The 15,377-nt window shown below is 31.6% G+C and overlaps 2 protein-coding genes across 4 annotated transcripts; one reads left to right on the plus strand and one right to left on the minus strand.

Moving 5' to 3' along the window:
- Positions 1 to 769: 769 nt before the first annotated feature.
- Positions 770 to 8,090, minus strand: LOC110634198 (uncharacterized). Of its 3 annotated transcripts, XM_058139687.1 has the most exons (3): positions 7,978 to 8,090; positions 5,777 to 7,240; positions 770 to 1,847 (listed from the first exon to the last, which is right to left on the minus strand). In XM_058139687.1, exons 1-2 carry the CDS (start codon positions 7,979 to 7,981, stop codon positions 5,784 to 5,786), a joined length of 1,461 nt encoding a protein of 486 aa, XP_057995670.1. In that variant the 5' UTR covers positions 7,982 to 8,090; the 3' UTR covers positions 770 to 1,847; positions 5,777 to 5,783. The 3 variants fall into 3 exon arrangements, with proteins under 3 accessions (XP_057995670.1, XP_021638834.2, XP_021638833.2); XM_021783142.2 differs by lacking the exon at positions 770 to 1,847 and having other exon boundaries at positions 5,467 to 7,231; XM_021783141.2 differs by lacking the exon at positions 770 to 1,847 and having other exon boundaries at positions 5,467 to 7,240.
- LOC110635397 (uncharacterized) lies at positions 1,366 to 2,812 on the plus strand. Its single transcript, XM_021784708.2, has 5 exons — positions 1,366 to 1,506; positions 1,600 to 1,855; positions 1,960 to 2,118; positions 2,210 to 2,356; positions 2,553 to 2,812. Exons 1-5 carry the CDS (start codon positions 1,475 to 1,477, stop codon positions 2,670 to 2,672), a joined length of 714 nt encoding a protein of 237 aa, XP_021640400.2. The 5' UTR covers positions 1,366 to 1,474; the 3' UTR covers positions 2,673 to 2,812.
- Positions 8,091 to 15,377: the final 7,287 nt, after the last annotated feature.

A 15,377-nucleotide genomic window follows, 5' to 3' on the forward strand; every position in this document is an offset into this window, starting at 1 on the left:
GAAATTGTAGGCATTAAATTTTATCATAACCTACAATTATCTCCCAAAATTGTGGCTGTTATCGTTACCTGGCTTATTCAATTTCATTCATTCTTTCAAAGGAAGCCCATGATTGGTAGCAAACTTAGTATTAGATTTTCTATGAGTGATCGATTAGATCCCATCTTGTAATGCATGTAAATGGGAAGCAGGACAACCTGGAGGTCTTGTTTATTAAAAGAAAGGGGGAGAATTTAGATATGATAGGTTAGCTCAATTATTTCTTGACAATACAACACAAATTAAAGCACCACCAATGTCACAGGGCCTGACAATTTGCAAATTGCAGCAATGCTGCCAAGTGATTAATCGAGCTGGGGCTAGTTTTCACTCCAGTTGAACGATATCACTACAGGATTCCTCAAGCACAAAAGTCACAATCTTTAGTTTCTCTTAGAGCTGAAATTTTTTCAGAATGCCGTTTGTTGTTGCTATTAACTATAGAAATGAGAATGCTTTTCTTAGCCGATTGGATAGAAAAAGTAAAACATTTTGGCTAATAGGCAATTATATTTAAACGTTCTGATTTTGGATCACATAATTGCTGAATAGCGAAGACATATAGTCTTTTTCTATTCGAGAGGCCTTTCTTTAATAATTCACCTAACAACCCTCTCCCCTTTTCATTTGATAATCTCCTTTCTCTTTATTGTCTGAAAGTAAGTTAATCGTTGATCTTATCATCATTTGTATATAACAGGAATTAACCTATGTTTCTATTTAATCATGCTGCTGTGTCAACTTTCATATATGAATGCAGTGTACAGAAGATTTTATGTATTACCATCTTAAGACTGTAAGACTAACATTTTGAAAGTGCTTGGAATGTAAATGGATTGGTGAGATGTTTCAAAAAATATACTATGCAAAGGACTTCATACTCTGGGATCTGATTTGTCCCTCTGTTGTTTGGTACTGCAGTTTAAATTTGGCCATGGCATGTTCAGGAGGAAGTCATGAGATTGGTTTTGGTAGGGTCAATGTCACCCATAACCAGGCAAAGAGTTTTGTATAATATAGAGTTTTAACAACTCTTGTGGTCTTATTCTGGCTTTGATTTTCAGTCATTTTCCCTCTTTTCTTTGCTGTGTTTTAAAATGCCCACCAACACTCCATGTGCATCATCTTCCCTACCCTCAGTTCTCGCTGCTTTGTTGCAAGGAAAGTATCCATCCTTTATCTCTCTTTCTATAGAGAAGAAGACGTTAACTTCTAATCATGGAGGTTCCTCTGGCATTGCATGTGCATCAATGACCTTGGCCCATTTAGCATTATTTTACACTTCTCGGCCACTCTTTCTAACTAATCCTTAACCTCCAATTGATACTCCCTTCCTCTTTACTATATATATATTTTTTTACAATATCATTGATTTTGTTGAAGTGAAAAGAAGGCTTCAGGACTCAGGAGGAGGAGCCACTTCTTGAACCTTGCAATGAACAGTCCAACAGGTAGCAGCACGTCCTGGTAAGCACTAAAAATGTTTCTTATCTAATCTTGAAACTGTTACAATGGTTGTAGCTCTGTGACAATTCTAATTTTCATTCCCATATTTTGCAGGTCTATTAGCGAGGACTCACTGAGAAGATACGTGCAGTTTGCGAGCGAAAGCTGCATACAGGATTTGCTATCAGCTTCTGACTCCAACAGGCTTGGAAATGGAAATGATGGATGGAAAGTTCTGACTCTAGACAATAGGGTTGAGATATCGAAACGCAGGTCTGGATCACTCCACGCCTTTCGTAGCAGGTGGCTGCTAAGAACAGTCTCCCCACAACAGTTCATCACTGTTGCTAATGCCATTGATGCTGCAAGGGTAATCAATTTTCAAGGCCTTTTTCTACAATCATGGCTAGGCATACATGTCTCTTAAAGATTATTGCTAAAAATGTATTTTTACTTAAATTTTGTTTGGATCAGCAATGGGATCATGACCTTGCGGAAGCAAGATACATAAAAGATCTTGAAGATAATTTGAGCATAATTAGACTCAGGTTTGGAGAGAACTCTAAACCCCTATTCAGAAACAGAGAATTCACAGTATATGAGCGACGAGAAACGATGGAGGATGGAACCTTGGTGATTTTGGCAAAGAAAATAGAGACAAGCATTCAATGAATGAATAGAATGATTTTAATTTGGCTGTTTTGTTTCTTTGAACAACATTTAGGTGGTAGCAGTAGCTTCGCTGCCGAAAGAGATAGCTGCAGGATTGCATCCTAAACAAAATAATGCAATCAGAGGACTTTTGCTTCAGTCAGGATGGGTTGTGGAGAAGCTTGAAGATGACTCCTGTTTGGTCACTTATGCTGTTCAGGTAATTGCACAACTTACTCCTATTATGGCTTCTGTTGTGTATCATGTGTTCGAATTCTAGAATCGCCATCATTGGGAGGGTTTTACCTAAGTACTACCCCAGTCCGAGCGTGGGAAAACCACGTGTTTAAAATAAAAAATAAAAATTAAAAGTGAAAATTTAACCAAATAATACATTTATTTTTGTTGGCATACAGTTAGATCCTGCTGGATGGCTGCCCAAGTTCCTTGTCAGTAGGCTCAACACAAAGCTGGTAATGATCATTGAGAACCTGAGGAAATTAGCACAAAATTGTCCAACTGATGGTGATACATGATATCTACTCTGTAAAAAGTAAGGGAGTTGATACTTTGTATATATAGTCATAGTGAAATATCAGTATTTTATTTAATTTTCTCTCTCTCTGTCTATGCAATGATTAGGTTCTGATAGTTGGTAAAATTGTAAAATCATGAACTTTAATGGGTTAAATATTTAATTTATTTATACTCAGAAAAAGAAGAAATTTAAAAATTTCATGAGCTGTAACACCATGTAAAGATTTGTTTTGGTGGGATGTGGTCCTGTTACTTCAACACATCATTATCACTGTACAAGCTGGCAATTGACACAAAAACAAAACACAAGTGGTGGTCATCTAGGACCATTTCATTGCATCCTTTTTTCAAATTGGGGTTGACAAGTGAAAACATGCATGATCAAATCAAATTTTAGAAAATTATTTGAATTTTAAATGTTTTTTAACTATTTATCATATTTTTTGGTAATTACGAGTAATTACTCAATGAGTATTTTAATTTCTTTCATAAAATTCACTGAATTTTAATTTGATTTCATAAAATTCATTGTAATTAGAGATTAAAAGTTTTTATTTTAATTTTTTGACAAGTTTTATTTTATATTTAGAGAAATTTATATAATTAAATTATTTTTTATGTTTTAAAATAGAGAAACATGTTGTTTTTATAAAAAAAAATTCAAAATTGAGTAATAAAAATGAGAAATAAAAAAAAATAGAATTGATACAACTTTTCAAACTGATTAAATGGTCAGAATGCATTGGATTTCAATAGTTTAAAGTGGTATGTAATTTCAAAGATTAGTTGACTTGAAGTTGAACTTAACTTGTGAAGTTATAAGTCATGTTCCAGCCAACTAAATTTCACATTTTTTTAATTAATTCCCAAAAGAAACAACTTGCCTGCTTTTAGAAGACATTGTAGTGGTGTAAGAGTCCACTTAAATCATTTATTTATTTATCTATTGAACAACTTCTCCATTTACAAGTTTAAATTAATTTGTAGGATGCGCCTCATAATTTATAAATAAAAAAAAAAGCTTAAAATATAAATAATGACAAATTTGTTTTACTTTACATTGAAAATTAATAATAGGTTGATAAATAAGGAGCCAAAATTTATAAAATGTTTGGTATAATTCAAACTTATTTTGTTTGTAAATTAATTTAATTGATAAAATTTAATAAAAACATATCTATCTATAAATAAATATAATAAAGTCGGTATCTAAAATAAATTCACTAAAAATGACAAGTATCATTCTATTAGATATTTTTTTGTCAATTTTACACTTATATTTTATTACTATCACTATTTAATATGTGATCTTTCACTTTCTTAATGCTTAATTTAGAAATTTAATTATTATTAATATTTAATATGACTTATTATTTTCTTAACGTTTAACATAATTTTTTTAAAATTAATATATATTTATATTTATAAATTATAATTAAAAAATGTATCTTTCATCATTAATAATGATTATTTTCTTTTATCATTAATAATAATTAACATATACATACTAAATAAAATTTACTAGCCTTATTATTACTACTAATTAATATATATATATATATATATATATATATAAAATTGATTAATCTTAATATTGCCACTAATTAATATGAAACTTTTAATTTCTTAATACCTAACATAAAAATTAAAAAAAAATAAAAATCATATATATATATATATATATATATATATATATATATATATCTGTGAATATAATCACAAAAAATATATTTTTATAATTAATACATACATATAAAATTGATTAGTCTTATTATGTAACTTTTTAGTTTCTTAATATTTAACATAAAAATTTTAATAAAACTAATATACATTTATATTTGTCAATTATTATTGCAAAAAATGTACATTTTTTGCAATAATAATAATTAATATATTTGAGAAGATAATTAATATGTATATATTAAATAAATTTTATTAGTCTTATTAAATTTATAATCATATTATTATCACTAATCATTTATTAGTGTGGCTTTTTGATTTCCTAATTCTTACATGGCATTTTTACAAATCTATATCTACATAAATATTATAAAATTGAGTTATGAAATAAGGCCACAATAGATAAATTAGTTAATGACAAGTAAAATAAAAAATAATTAATAAACATAATAGTAACACATAAAAAGCCACAATTATAAATATAAAATCATGTATGAATATAAAAAAAAAATTAATTTTGAAAAAATAATTTTGGTGGCAGAATAAAGCCCATATAAAATTAAAATTATTAAAAACCTCTATCGTTAAAAATTATTTAAAAAAAATATATAAAAGCAATGAATAAGAATTTTTACAAATATTTAAAAGATATAATCTTAAAATTTAATATTTTCTTTTTATATTTTATTTTTTATATTATAATTTTATTATTTATTCTATTAATAATTTTAAAAAATTAAAAAAATTTGCGCAACAGAATGGTAACTGTCGGGCTCTCTTCTTTCTTTTTAATGAAAATATCGATTTTCATTCAAAAAAGGAAAAGAAGTTTGCCTCCGCACAAGCATGTAGAGCAGATGGTACATCAGTTTGAATCATCACAACCTCAACATAAATAACAGCATAAGAAGCCCACATACATATGAGCAACTGTAACGCTGAACACACGTCAATTCCCTTATCATAAAGAATTTTTGTTGAAAATTAAATTCAAATTTTGAGCAAGTGGACAAATTACATATATAATAAAGAAATCTCCCACTCCTTTTTTTATTAATTGAATGAAATTCATTCAGTAAAATAGGACTCAACCGCATTCAATAGCATTGATAATAAGTACCAAGAAATTTGCAAAACCTTAAATTAATAATGTTCACCAATCTAATCCTAGGGAAAATAATGTTATTTTTTTTAATAACCTGGTTATTGAAAAAACTTAGCACGTGTCATCCAGCTAAAACCTGGTCAGCAGACCTACCCAATATACCCAACCTAGGACGTAAAATGCTAGCCGGATGGATATGGAAAATGTTTTCTGTTCCTTTCTTAACAATTTCTTTCCTCTGGGGAAAAAATAAATATGATTATAAAAAAATATACCCCAAAATGAAACAAAATTGAAAGAAATAAAAGAACAACACACCTTCCATTCACTCTCTCATGTTGTCTTCATGTTCCTCACTCAGATCAAGATCCGCAAGCAACTCTTCTAAAGACTCCTCTAGTGATAGGTTGAATCTCAAATCGGGGTTCTCTTCCAGATCTCTACAGAATTCTTCATACTCTGAGACCCCAGACTCATCAACTTCCATGTTTGTCAAGGAACTTTTGCATCCATAGGCATCCCTATGCTTCCTCTGATTGCTTTCCCCATAGCTTTTCTTTATCAAAATTGCATCCGGAAGGACAAGACCTCTATATTTGTCCAGTTCTATGCCATTACTATTAGCCCCATAGATGTCATAACCAAGAGCCGAATCCCCAGCACTCAAAATGTGACCAAGATGTGTTCTTATGTAGAAAATGTTATTGTTCTTTCCAAAATCACATTTGCGGGCAACTTGAGCATCTGCTAAGTTATACTTGCGGTTACCATCGCTAACTTCATAAGAAAGAGGCTCCACATCTAATATGATGTATTCCACAAGCTGCCTGCTCGTAAGTAAAGACTGAAAAGATGCCCTCCAGTACTGGTCAGCATTCAAGAAACAGTGCCTCAGAGTAAATGGATCCAGTAGAGTAATACCATTCATCACTTTCATGCATATCACGAGAGGGCCTATATTTCCTAAATTAGATGCAACCTTTGGAGGCAAACAGATCAAATCCTCACGGCAAATGGGACAGATTTCAACCGAGAATGTATATTTATAATTGTACTTGTTGCTCTTAGAATCATGGGAAACAAGCTGCCTATCATAGCGAGTCCTGAGTGGAACTACTTTACCTATAAATTCCACAAATTTCATAGCATAACTCCTCTTAGCAAAGAAAAAATCAATACCTTCATCTACCTGTTTGATCTTTATGGCAAGGACAGCAGCACCATGCTTTAGAATCAACTGTTCCAGAAAAAAGAAAGTTCTTCTGTGAGAAACATGTTGACGGAGCTGAACAACAGCAACCCACTGATCAGGATTGACCTGAACTCTTGAACAATTCTCACACAAGTGAGGTTGTACAACATACTCAACTACATAAGATTGTTCAAGAATTGTCCCATTAAACACATCCTTCTGGATTTTCAGCTTCACCTTGATTCTCTTAGAGTGAGGTTCAGTCCAAATAAAGAATGCATCAACTAACCTAACCTTAGCCTTATCGTGCTGCTTCCTCTGTATGTCAACACAAAACTTCAACAACTCTTTCGATTCTAATTGGGCTTCAATCCAAGTACTAGGAGGCTTTAAGTAGCTAGTACAATCTGGACAGTGCAGAATGATCACACGCTTTCTTAAACCTTCAGTGATGTCAATTTCAGAACGCAAACAAGTCACACACATATTGGCACCATTTGGTACCATAAGAATACCACACTTGCAGCACAAAATATTGCCAATGGTTTGAGGTACCACAAACATTGCTGATTCAGCCATAGCTGGTGTTCCTAATATGACAAGTAAAAACAACCATAGTATCTGATATCCAAAAGCATAAAAAACGAGAGGCAAAAAAAGAGGTATAGTCTGAGGTGAATAAAATAAATAACAAGTTGATCTTCTCATTCCTGCAATCTATTGGTTGATTGAAAGATATTTTGAAGTCCAAATTTATAAACAGTATATAAATAGATTAAAGCTGACTTCCCCATGCCACAATAATAAGCAAATCAGGTAACACATAGTGAATCCGCTCAAGAAAGCTTGCTTGGGTGCAGGAGGAAGTGAGTGATGGAGCTCTCTATATATGAGTGTACAAGAAATTGTCCAAATCACAGGCAAGCTAAACATTACGAATATCAATCAATGTTAATTTAGCTTCACATTCATTATCTAATACAGCAAAAATTCTCCATGCAAATGCACCCAATAGTTTAGCTTACTTCATTGAAGCTCAATGAAAATTCCACAATCCGAATCAATAATTACAACTTAAAAGAGAAAACTGCCTCATAATTCCGGCTAAGAACCCAAAATTTGATAAATCTACTAAAAATATAACCTATGAAAATTAATAAATATAGTAAAATGTTCAGATCAGTTTTCAGATTGTTAATAACAATAAATCAACCGCAAATTAATAGATCCATAACCCAAAAGGAAAATCCAAGAGATTTCAGAGATTCAAAGCAGATGAACAGAAAAATTGAAAAAGAAAGATTAGCCGGGAGATTCGGAGACGTACCCATGGGCGGAAGATTTGATAGGGTTTTTGATAGAGAGAGAGCGAGAAGCGTGTGTGAGCAGAGTGGCTTCTGTGGAAGCTGCAGACTACACAAATACGATAAGCGTGAATGGGTTTTATAGGCTTTGGCCTTTCGGTGCGTGAAAAAAGGCTTTATTAAAATAATAAACAGAGTCACAGTTCACAAGAACTATGCTTTTTTTTTTTTTTCTATTTTAATATATTTTGTAATAAATAAAAAAATCTTAAAATAATTAAAAAAAAAATAGGAAAAAGTGTTGTGAACTCTGAATATGTTTATTACTTTAATATATTTTGAAAAAAAATAAATAAACTAAAAAATAATAATTTTCAAGGTAGAAAAAGCTATTCGGATGAATAATAAATTGGGATTAAGTTTTTTGTGTATACAAGTGAAATTAATTGTTATTATTATTTTATTTTATAAAATTTAATTAATTAATAATTAAAATAAAATAATTTTTTTATTAATTAGTGTTTTAATTTTTTTTGTTAGCTCATTCAAATATTTATAAAAATTTTTAAATAGATGTAGTAAATAATTTATTTATTGTAATTTAAATTGAAGTATCCAAATTCTTAGTTATCAATAAATGAGTAGAAAATTTTAATTAAAAATTAATTAGTCAAATCTTTTACATTTTGTAAATTAAAATTCCATTGGTGGCTATTATTTGAAAATTAAATATAAATTAATAATTTTCAATCATATATTCTCAAATCACATGAAAACTTTTTAATTTATATTTTTGTTTTCCCTCTCCTTATATAAATCAAGAGGATTATTCTTCGCGGCCGGTAAATCATTAGGGTTGATGTTCATTTCAATAACATTTATTATTTGTTGCTGACGGTAAGGGCACTTTGTTTTCTCGTCATCCTTAGTTTCATAGCATTTTTTTGAACAGTTGCTATGGAGGAAATGCTTGCATGGCCACTGATAGGTCAATTGTTGACCAAGCACAAAATCCTCTAAACATATGCAGCACACATTCCTTTCACGTAGAAGCTTCCTTAGTTCTGCAGATGCAATTTGGAAATACTCATTGATTTCTTGTAATTCATCCTCGTTCAAAGAAACTGAAATCAATGATCAACAACTATACTCAAAATTAAAGAACTCAAACACATAATTAACAAGCAATAATTAATTACTATATGCCTCCTAGAAAAAATAATAACAATTATAAGAAAAGGAGAACGTCTGATACCTCCAGCCATCTCAACAAAATGCGATAAGTTATCACTTTTATCTTCTCGAATTTTCTTACTCTCTCCTCGGATCTGCTTCAAAATAACTAAGAAAGAGATTGTTTATACAGAGTGAAAGAGTCCAAGATTGAGTTGTTACCAAAAAAAATATAAAAATTATGAGTCTTAGTAGTTGCAACCATACATGTATTGCGTGTGTGCACGCGCATTTATATGTATGCGCCTGTTTGCATCCTGGTTAGAAAGTTGAAACTAATTTTATAAATAAAAGAATTATTTTAGATGTCCTTAGAAAAAATAATTTAAAAAATAATTTTATTATTTTAATATTTTTATAATTAAAATTTATTAAATATAATTTTTAAATTATTTTTTAATATTTTTCGATTAATATATTTATAAAAATAATTTTTTAAATAATAATTTTAATAATAATATTAAATAGTCCTACGTCTATATGTGTTTTTAACAATATATTTTAATATATCTTTTATCTATAAGATTATATATATATATATATATATATAATTATTTTTAAGTCATAATTAATTTAATAAATTTTATTATATTAATTTAATTATGACGTCTAATTATATATTTATTAATTATTTTGAGTGGTTAAAAGATAATTATGAGCAGAAGTTAATGAATGGTGGGGAATTTATCTGCTGAGTGGGAAGTTGAGCATTTGACGGACAGTAACTTTCAATCTTGTGCAATGTGATTCAGATACTTCCAAGTTCCAGGTTACTTTAATAGCAGTAACTTCCATCACATCCAGAGGTGGAGAACGTGAGCACTTTAAATCCAGACCGCTGATCGTAGGGCTGTTATTATCTATAAATACTCAATTTTTTTTGTTTTTATTGTGTAGAAGACAGATAAAGAGAGAGCAGAAAATTCATAAAATTTTATTATTTTCCTTCCACTTGAGAAAAAGGAAAACAAAAATTGGCCCCCCTTTTCGCCAATATTTGTTGTGCATCACTGAAATCTCTTCATACACACCGGCAACTTTCTCCGAGCCGAGTTCACCCTCAACGCCACACTTGGAAAGAGCTCCTTCTTTAGCGTTTCAGTCATATTCCCATCATGCGCAGTGGGGGAGTAAAAAATTTTTAATCAGTGGGGCAAACATTTATATATGCTTATATTTATAAAATATTTTTTAGAAATTTTTTTCTTTTATTTATAAAATATTGACTCATTAGTAATGAATAAATATATCTTTTAATAAAATATAATTATATTAACATTTTAATTAATAAAACTTTGTCTTGAGAAGAAACGTATAATTTTCAATTGTATCTTTTGCGATAGCCTTGTGAAAAAATGATAAGAATAGCTATTATTATTTTATATATTATCTTTAATTATATATTAGATATAAATATTAATAATTTTCAATTAATTAAAATATAAAAGTAATGCATTCATATTAAATATCAACTTTTTCACTTCAACTCATATATTATAATTAAGTGATTGTTAAATATAATAATTTTATTAAAAGATTTTGAAGTTTTTTTTTTAATAAATAATTAAATAATTATAAAATTTTTAATATATTCTATATCAAAATTTTGATACTCTCATATATTAAATTTTTTATAGATTAAAAAAATTCAATGGGACATTAAATAAAATTTAGTGTGGCATTAAGATTAATATATATATATATGTATATATATATACAAAATCTTGAAATAAGCTATTAGAACATTAGAAATTTCAGTGCGGTCAATAGACCCCACTGATGGAGCGTTAGCTCCGCCGCTGAACTCGCGTCACTAGCTAACACCCAAACTGCTCCCTCAAGACCTACAGAGCACACAATGCATCCATTCGGTTCTCTCCATCAAGGCGAAACTCAGATCCATCTCCCTCATGAAATCCATTTCCCACAGCAGACTAATAACTCGATGCCTCTTAAGCCCTGTTTAGCATTGAGTTTCAAAGCCTGAAATTATTTTTTTGAATGAAAATATCATTTTAGATGCTGTTAAGAAAATAATTTGGAAAAAGTTGTTTTATTATTTTAGTGTTCTTATGACTAAAACTGATCAAATTTAATTTTTAATTATTTTTTAACACTTTCTAATTAATATATTTTAAAAAGTGATTTTCTCAACAGCAGTTTTAACAATAATGCCAAATAGGCCCTACAGTACCCTGCCAATCTCTCATGCCACTAGAGATTAGGCTTTCCCCCTCACAAAGCCCACATGAACAAATCTACAAAGTTCTCTTTGACAAGACCCTCTTCAGGCACTAGAATAGCTCCATCTTCTACCTCCCAACAGCACACTCCTTAGTTTCTCTATTAAAACCCAACTCTAGCAATTTCAGAGCATAATTAGACTCCCATAGCCCCCGATAAAACTTGAGCTTTCCTTCATAGCAGACCCAAGTGCCAATCTCCCTCGAAGACTCACTAGGACCTGCTCATCTTGCCATGCTAGAATGCCACAACACTTTTTTAATGCCCATTGATACTATTGTTAGGATTAAAGCTTTGATACCATTTTTTGGGTCAAAACTTTGATACCCCTTACGGTGGAAATTAAATACTGTAGCAATAATTAATAAAAAAGACAAATAAAAATTTAATGTGGTTCACCTGAATTTTGGGCTACGTCACAAGTCAAACTCTAGATAAATCTTCCATTATTACAAATAGTAGGTACAAAGAAAGAATTTTTTTTTTATCAATGATATTAACCCAAAATCTCAAAGTGTTTCCCAAAATACCCCAATAATTTCCTCCCTATTTTTGTCACTTTCCTTTTAGGAAATTTTCCTAAAACTCACATAAACTCCCTTTCAATTTCCTCAAGGCTACAAGCTTTGGATTACCCTTATGGAATTTCAGCTATTGAAGATGGTCGAGCTACTGCCTATTTATAGGCAAAGGAATACAAATTCAAATTCAAATTGAATTTCCTATCCCAAACTACGTACCACCGATTTTCTAAGCATCTGAAAAATACGTGCAATCTCGAATTACGTGTTATCGGTTTGCATGCTATTAAACTTTGTTAGCCTATTTTGTTGACTTTTACTTTTGAATTTTTTTTTTTTAGAAATTCGTTTGCTTGGTGGGCGCCCTCCATATACAACAATTCTCTCCCTCTTGATTACATGGAGGGCTCCACCATTTGTGTTGTCAGTTGACTGTACTCGAACTTATCTCTTGGTAGATTCTTGGCCTACATGTCTGATCGATTCTCATCTATATGGATCTTTTCAAGCAACATTTGCTTTTTCTCTAACACATCTTTAATCCAATGATATCTCACATCGATATGCTTTGATCTTGAATGGAAGGAGGAATTCTTTCCAAGGTGAACAGCTCTCTGACTATCAGAACAATTGATTCTTTTCCTGATGGACAACAAGTTCCTTCAAAAACTTCTTCATCCATAGCAACTCTTTGCATGCTTACATTGTTGCAACAAACTCTGCTTCAGAAGTGGATAGAGCAACACATTTTTCTAACTTTGACTTTCATAACATAGCTCTCCCTACAAATGAAATTAGATATCCTGATGTAGACCTTTTAATGTCAACATCCTTAGCCATATTTGCATTTGTGTAACCAACTAACATAGGATTGGAATCTCCAGAACACAAACATATTTTTGAAGTTCCACAAAGATATCTGAAAATCCATTTCACTACAGCTTTATGTTCCTTTCCTAGATTTGAAAGAAATCGACTCACTACTCCAACTGAGTAAATAATATCTAGCCATACACATACCGTGGCATACATCAAACTTTCAACTGCTGAAGCGAATAGGACCTTGTCCATCTCTTCCTTCTCCTCATCTGTAGAAGGGCTTTGTTTGGAACTAAGACTAAAGTGATTAGCAAGAGGACAACTAATTGCTTTAGCTTTATCCATATTGAACTTTTGAAGTACTTTCTCAATATACTTTTCTTCTGATAGCCATATCTTCCTGGCATTTCTGTCGCTGATTATTTTCATGCCAAGGATTTCCTTTGCTGGCCTTAAGTCTTTCATGGAAAAAGGCTTACTCAGCTTCTTCTTCAAGCTATTGATTATGGAAACATTCCAACCAATGATCAACATATCATCCACATAGAGCAAAAGAATAATAAAATCATCATTAGAGATTTTCTAAACAAAAGCATAGTGATTTGAAGTAGTCTTTTTATAGCCTTGCTCCTTCATAATAGACTCAAACTTCCTTTGCCACTCTCTTTGTGCCTATTTCAAGCCTATAAACTTTTTAGGAACTTGCGAACATAGTCCTCTTTCCCTATTCTCTTTGAAACCCTCTAGCTGCTCCATGTATATCTCATCTTCTAACTCTCTATGAAGGAAGACAGTCTTCACATCAATTTGCTCAATCTCCAAGTTGAGACTAGCTACTAACCCCAGCACTGCATGAATGGATGTCATTTCACCACCGGTGAAAGAGTCTCAATAAAATTAATCCAATTTCTTTGGTTGAATCCTTTAACAACCACCCTGGGTTTGAATCAAGGGTGTAAATCGTGTTTATCATGTTGGATCCTGAGCACCCATTTATTTTTCAAAGCTCTATTGCCTTTTGGCAACTTCACCAACTTAAATATTCTATTCTCGTGCAAGGATTTCATCTCATCTTGCATGGCTTCAAGCCATTTCAGCTTATGTTCATCATTCATAGCTTCTTCAAAGCTTTTAGGTTCTCCCTCATCAATTAGCAACACATACTCATCACTTAGGTATCTGGCAGAATATTGTTTAGCCCTATCAAATCTCTTTAATGAAACTGGAAAAACCACAGTTGCTAGTGGTTGAATGTGAACACCAGCATCATCTAGTTCATCATCAATGGGAGCATCATCAACATCAGTTGGATTATCCTGAATGTCATCTCTAACCTTTCTTGGCACCATTCTTGAAAGGATCAGGTCTAAGTCCATGGAGTCATCATTTGATTCTAAAATAGCTTTCTAAACCTTGCCGACATCTTTAATGGTCTATTCTTCAATAAACACACATAATTAATCCTTATAAGCTTTTTCTAGACTAGATCATAAAACCTATAGCCAAATTGATCTTGGCCATAGCTAGTGAATACACTCTGTCGTGTCATGACATCAAGTTTGGATCTCTCATCCCTGGGAATATGCACAAATGCCTTGCATCTAAAGACCCATAAATGATCATAGGGAACATTCTTTCCTAACCATACCCTTTATGGAGCTTCATATTGTTGAGGAATAGATGGTGAAAGGTTCAACACATGTATAGTTGTAAACAATTCTTCACCCAAAAAGTCTTAGGCAACTTTGCATGTGAGAGTAAGCACCTCACTCTCTCCATCAAAGTCTTATTCATCCTCTTAGTCAAGCCATTTAACTGAGGCATCTTTAGAGGCTTTGTCTGAAGTCAAATACCATGACTTTTACAATAGTCATCAAATGGTCATATGTACTCACCACCATTGTCTGTCCGGATGCACTTAAGCTTCTTCCTAGTCTGTCTCTCAATTGAGGCTATAAATTGTTTGAAGACATTTAGCCCTTGATCTTTTAACTTCAGAGTGTAAGGCCCATCTTCCAAGAATGGTCATTAATAAAAGTCACAAAGTATTGAGCACCACCAAGTGACTTTAGCATTGGCCCATGTAAGTTTGAGTGTACCAGATCCAACATGCTCTTCATTCTAGAAGGAGGGGAACTAGTAAAGGCAACTCTGTTCTACTTTCCTACTAGGCAATTAGCACACTTTTTTAAGTGCACTTGGTTTACTCTAGATAACACATTCTTTTTCACTAACTATGCCATTCCTTTCTCATTATGTGTCCAAGTCATTTATGCCATAATTTAGCTGTGCTATCATTCCCCATTACACTCACAACATCATTGGAGAGCTTGGCCTACATCACATAAAGCTTTGAATGCTTTATGCCCCTAGCCACTACTAAGGATCCTTTGGTCAACTTTAATTTGCCATTTATGAAGGTGTTGTAAAAACCTTCATCATCAAGCCTACCTATAGAGATTAAATTTAGTTGCACATCTGGAATATGCCCAATATCTATTTGAACTAATATCATGCCATTTTCTGTCATCAAGCATACATCTCCTTTGCTAACAACTGTTGACAGATTGTCATTTTCCATTTTAATGACACCATAATCTCCTAGT

This window comes from Hevea brasiliensis, chromosome 17 (genome assembly GCF_030052815.1).
Source record: "Hevea brasiliensis isolate MT/VB/25A 57/8 chromosome 17, ASM3005281v1, whole genome shotgun sequence".
NCBI classification, from domain to species: domain Eukaryota; kingdom Viridiplantae; phylum Streptophyta; class Magnoliopsida; order Malpighiales; family Euphorbiaceae; genus Hevea; species Hevea brasiliensis.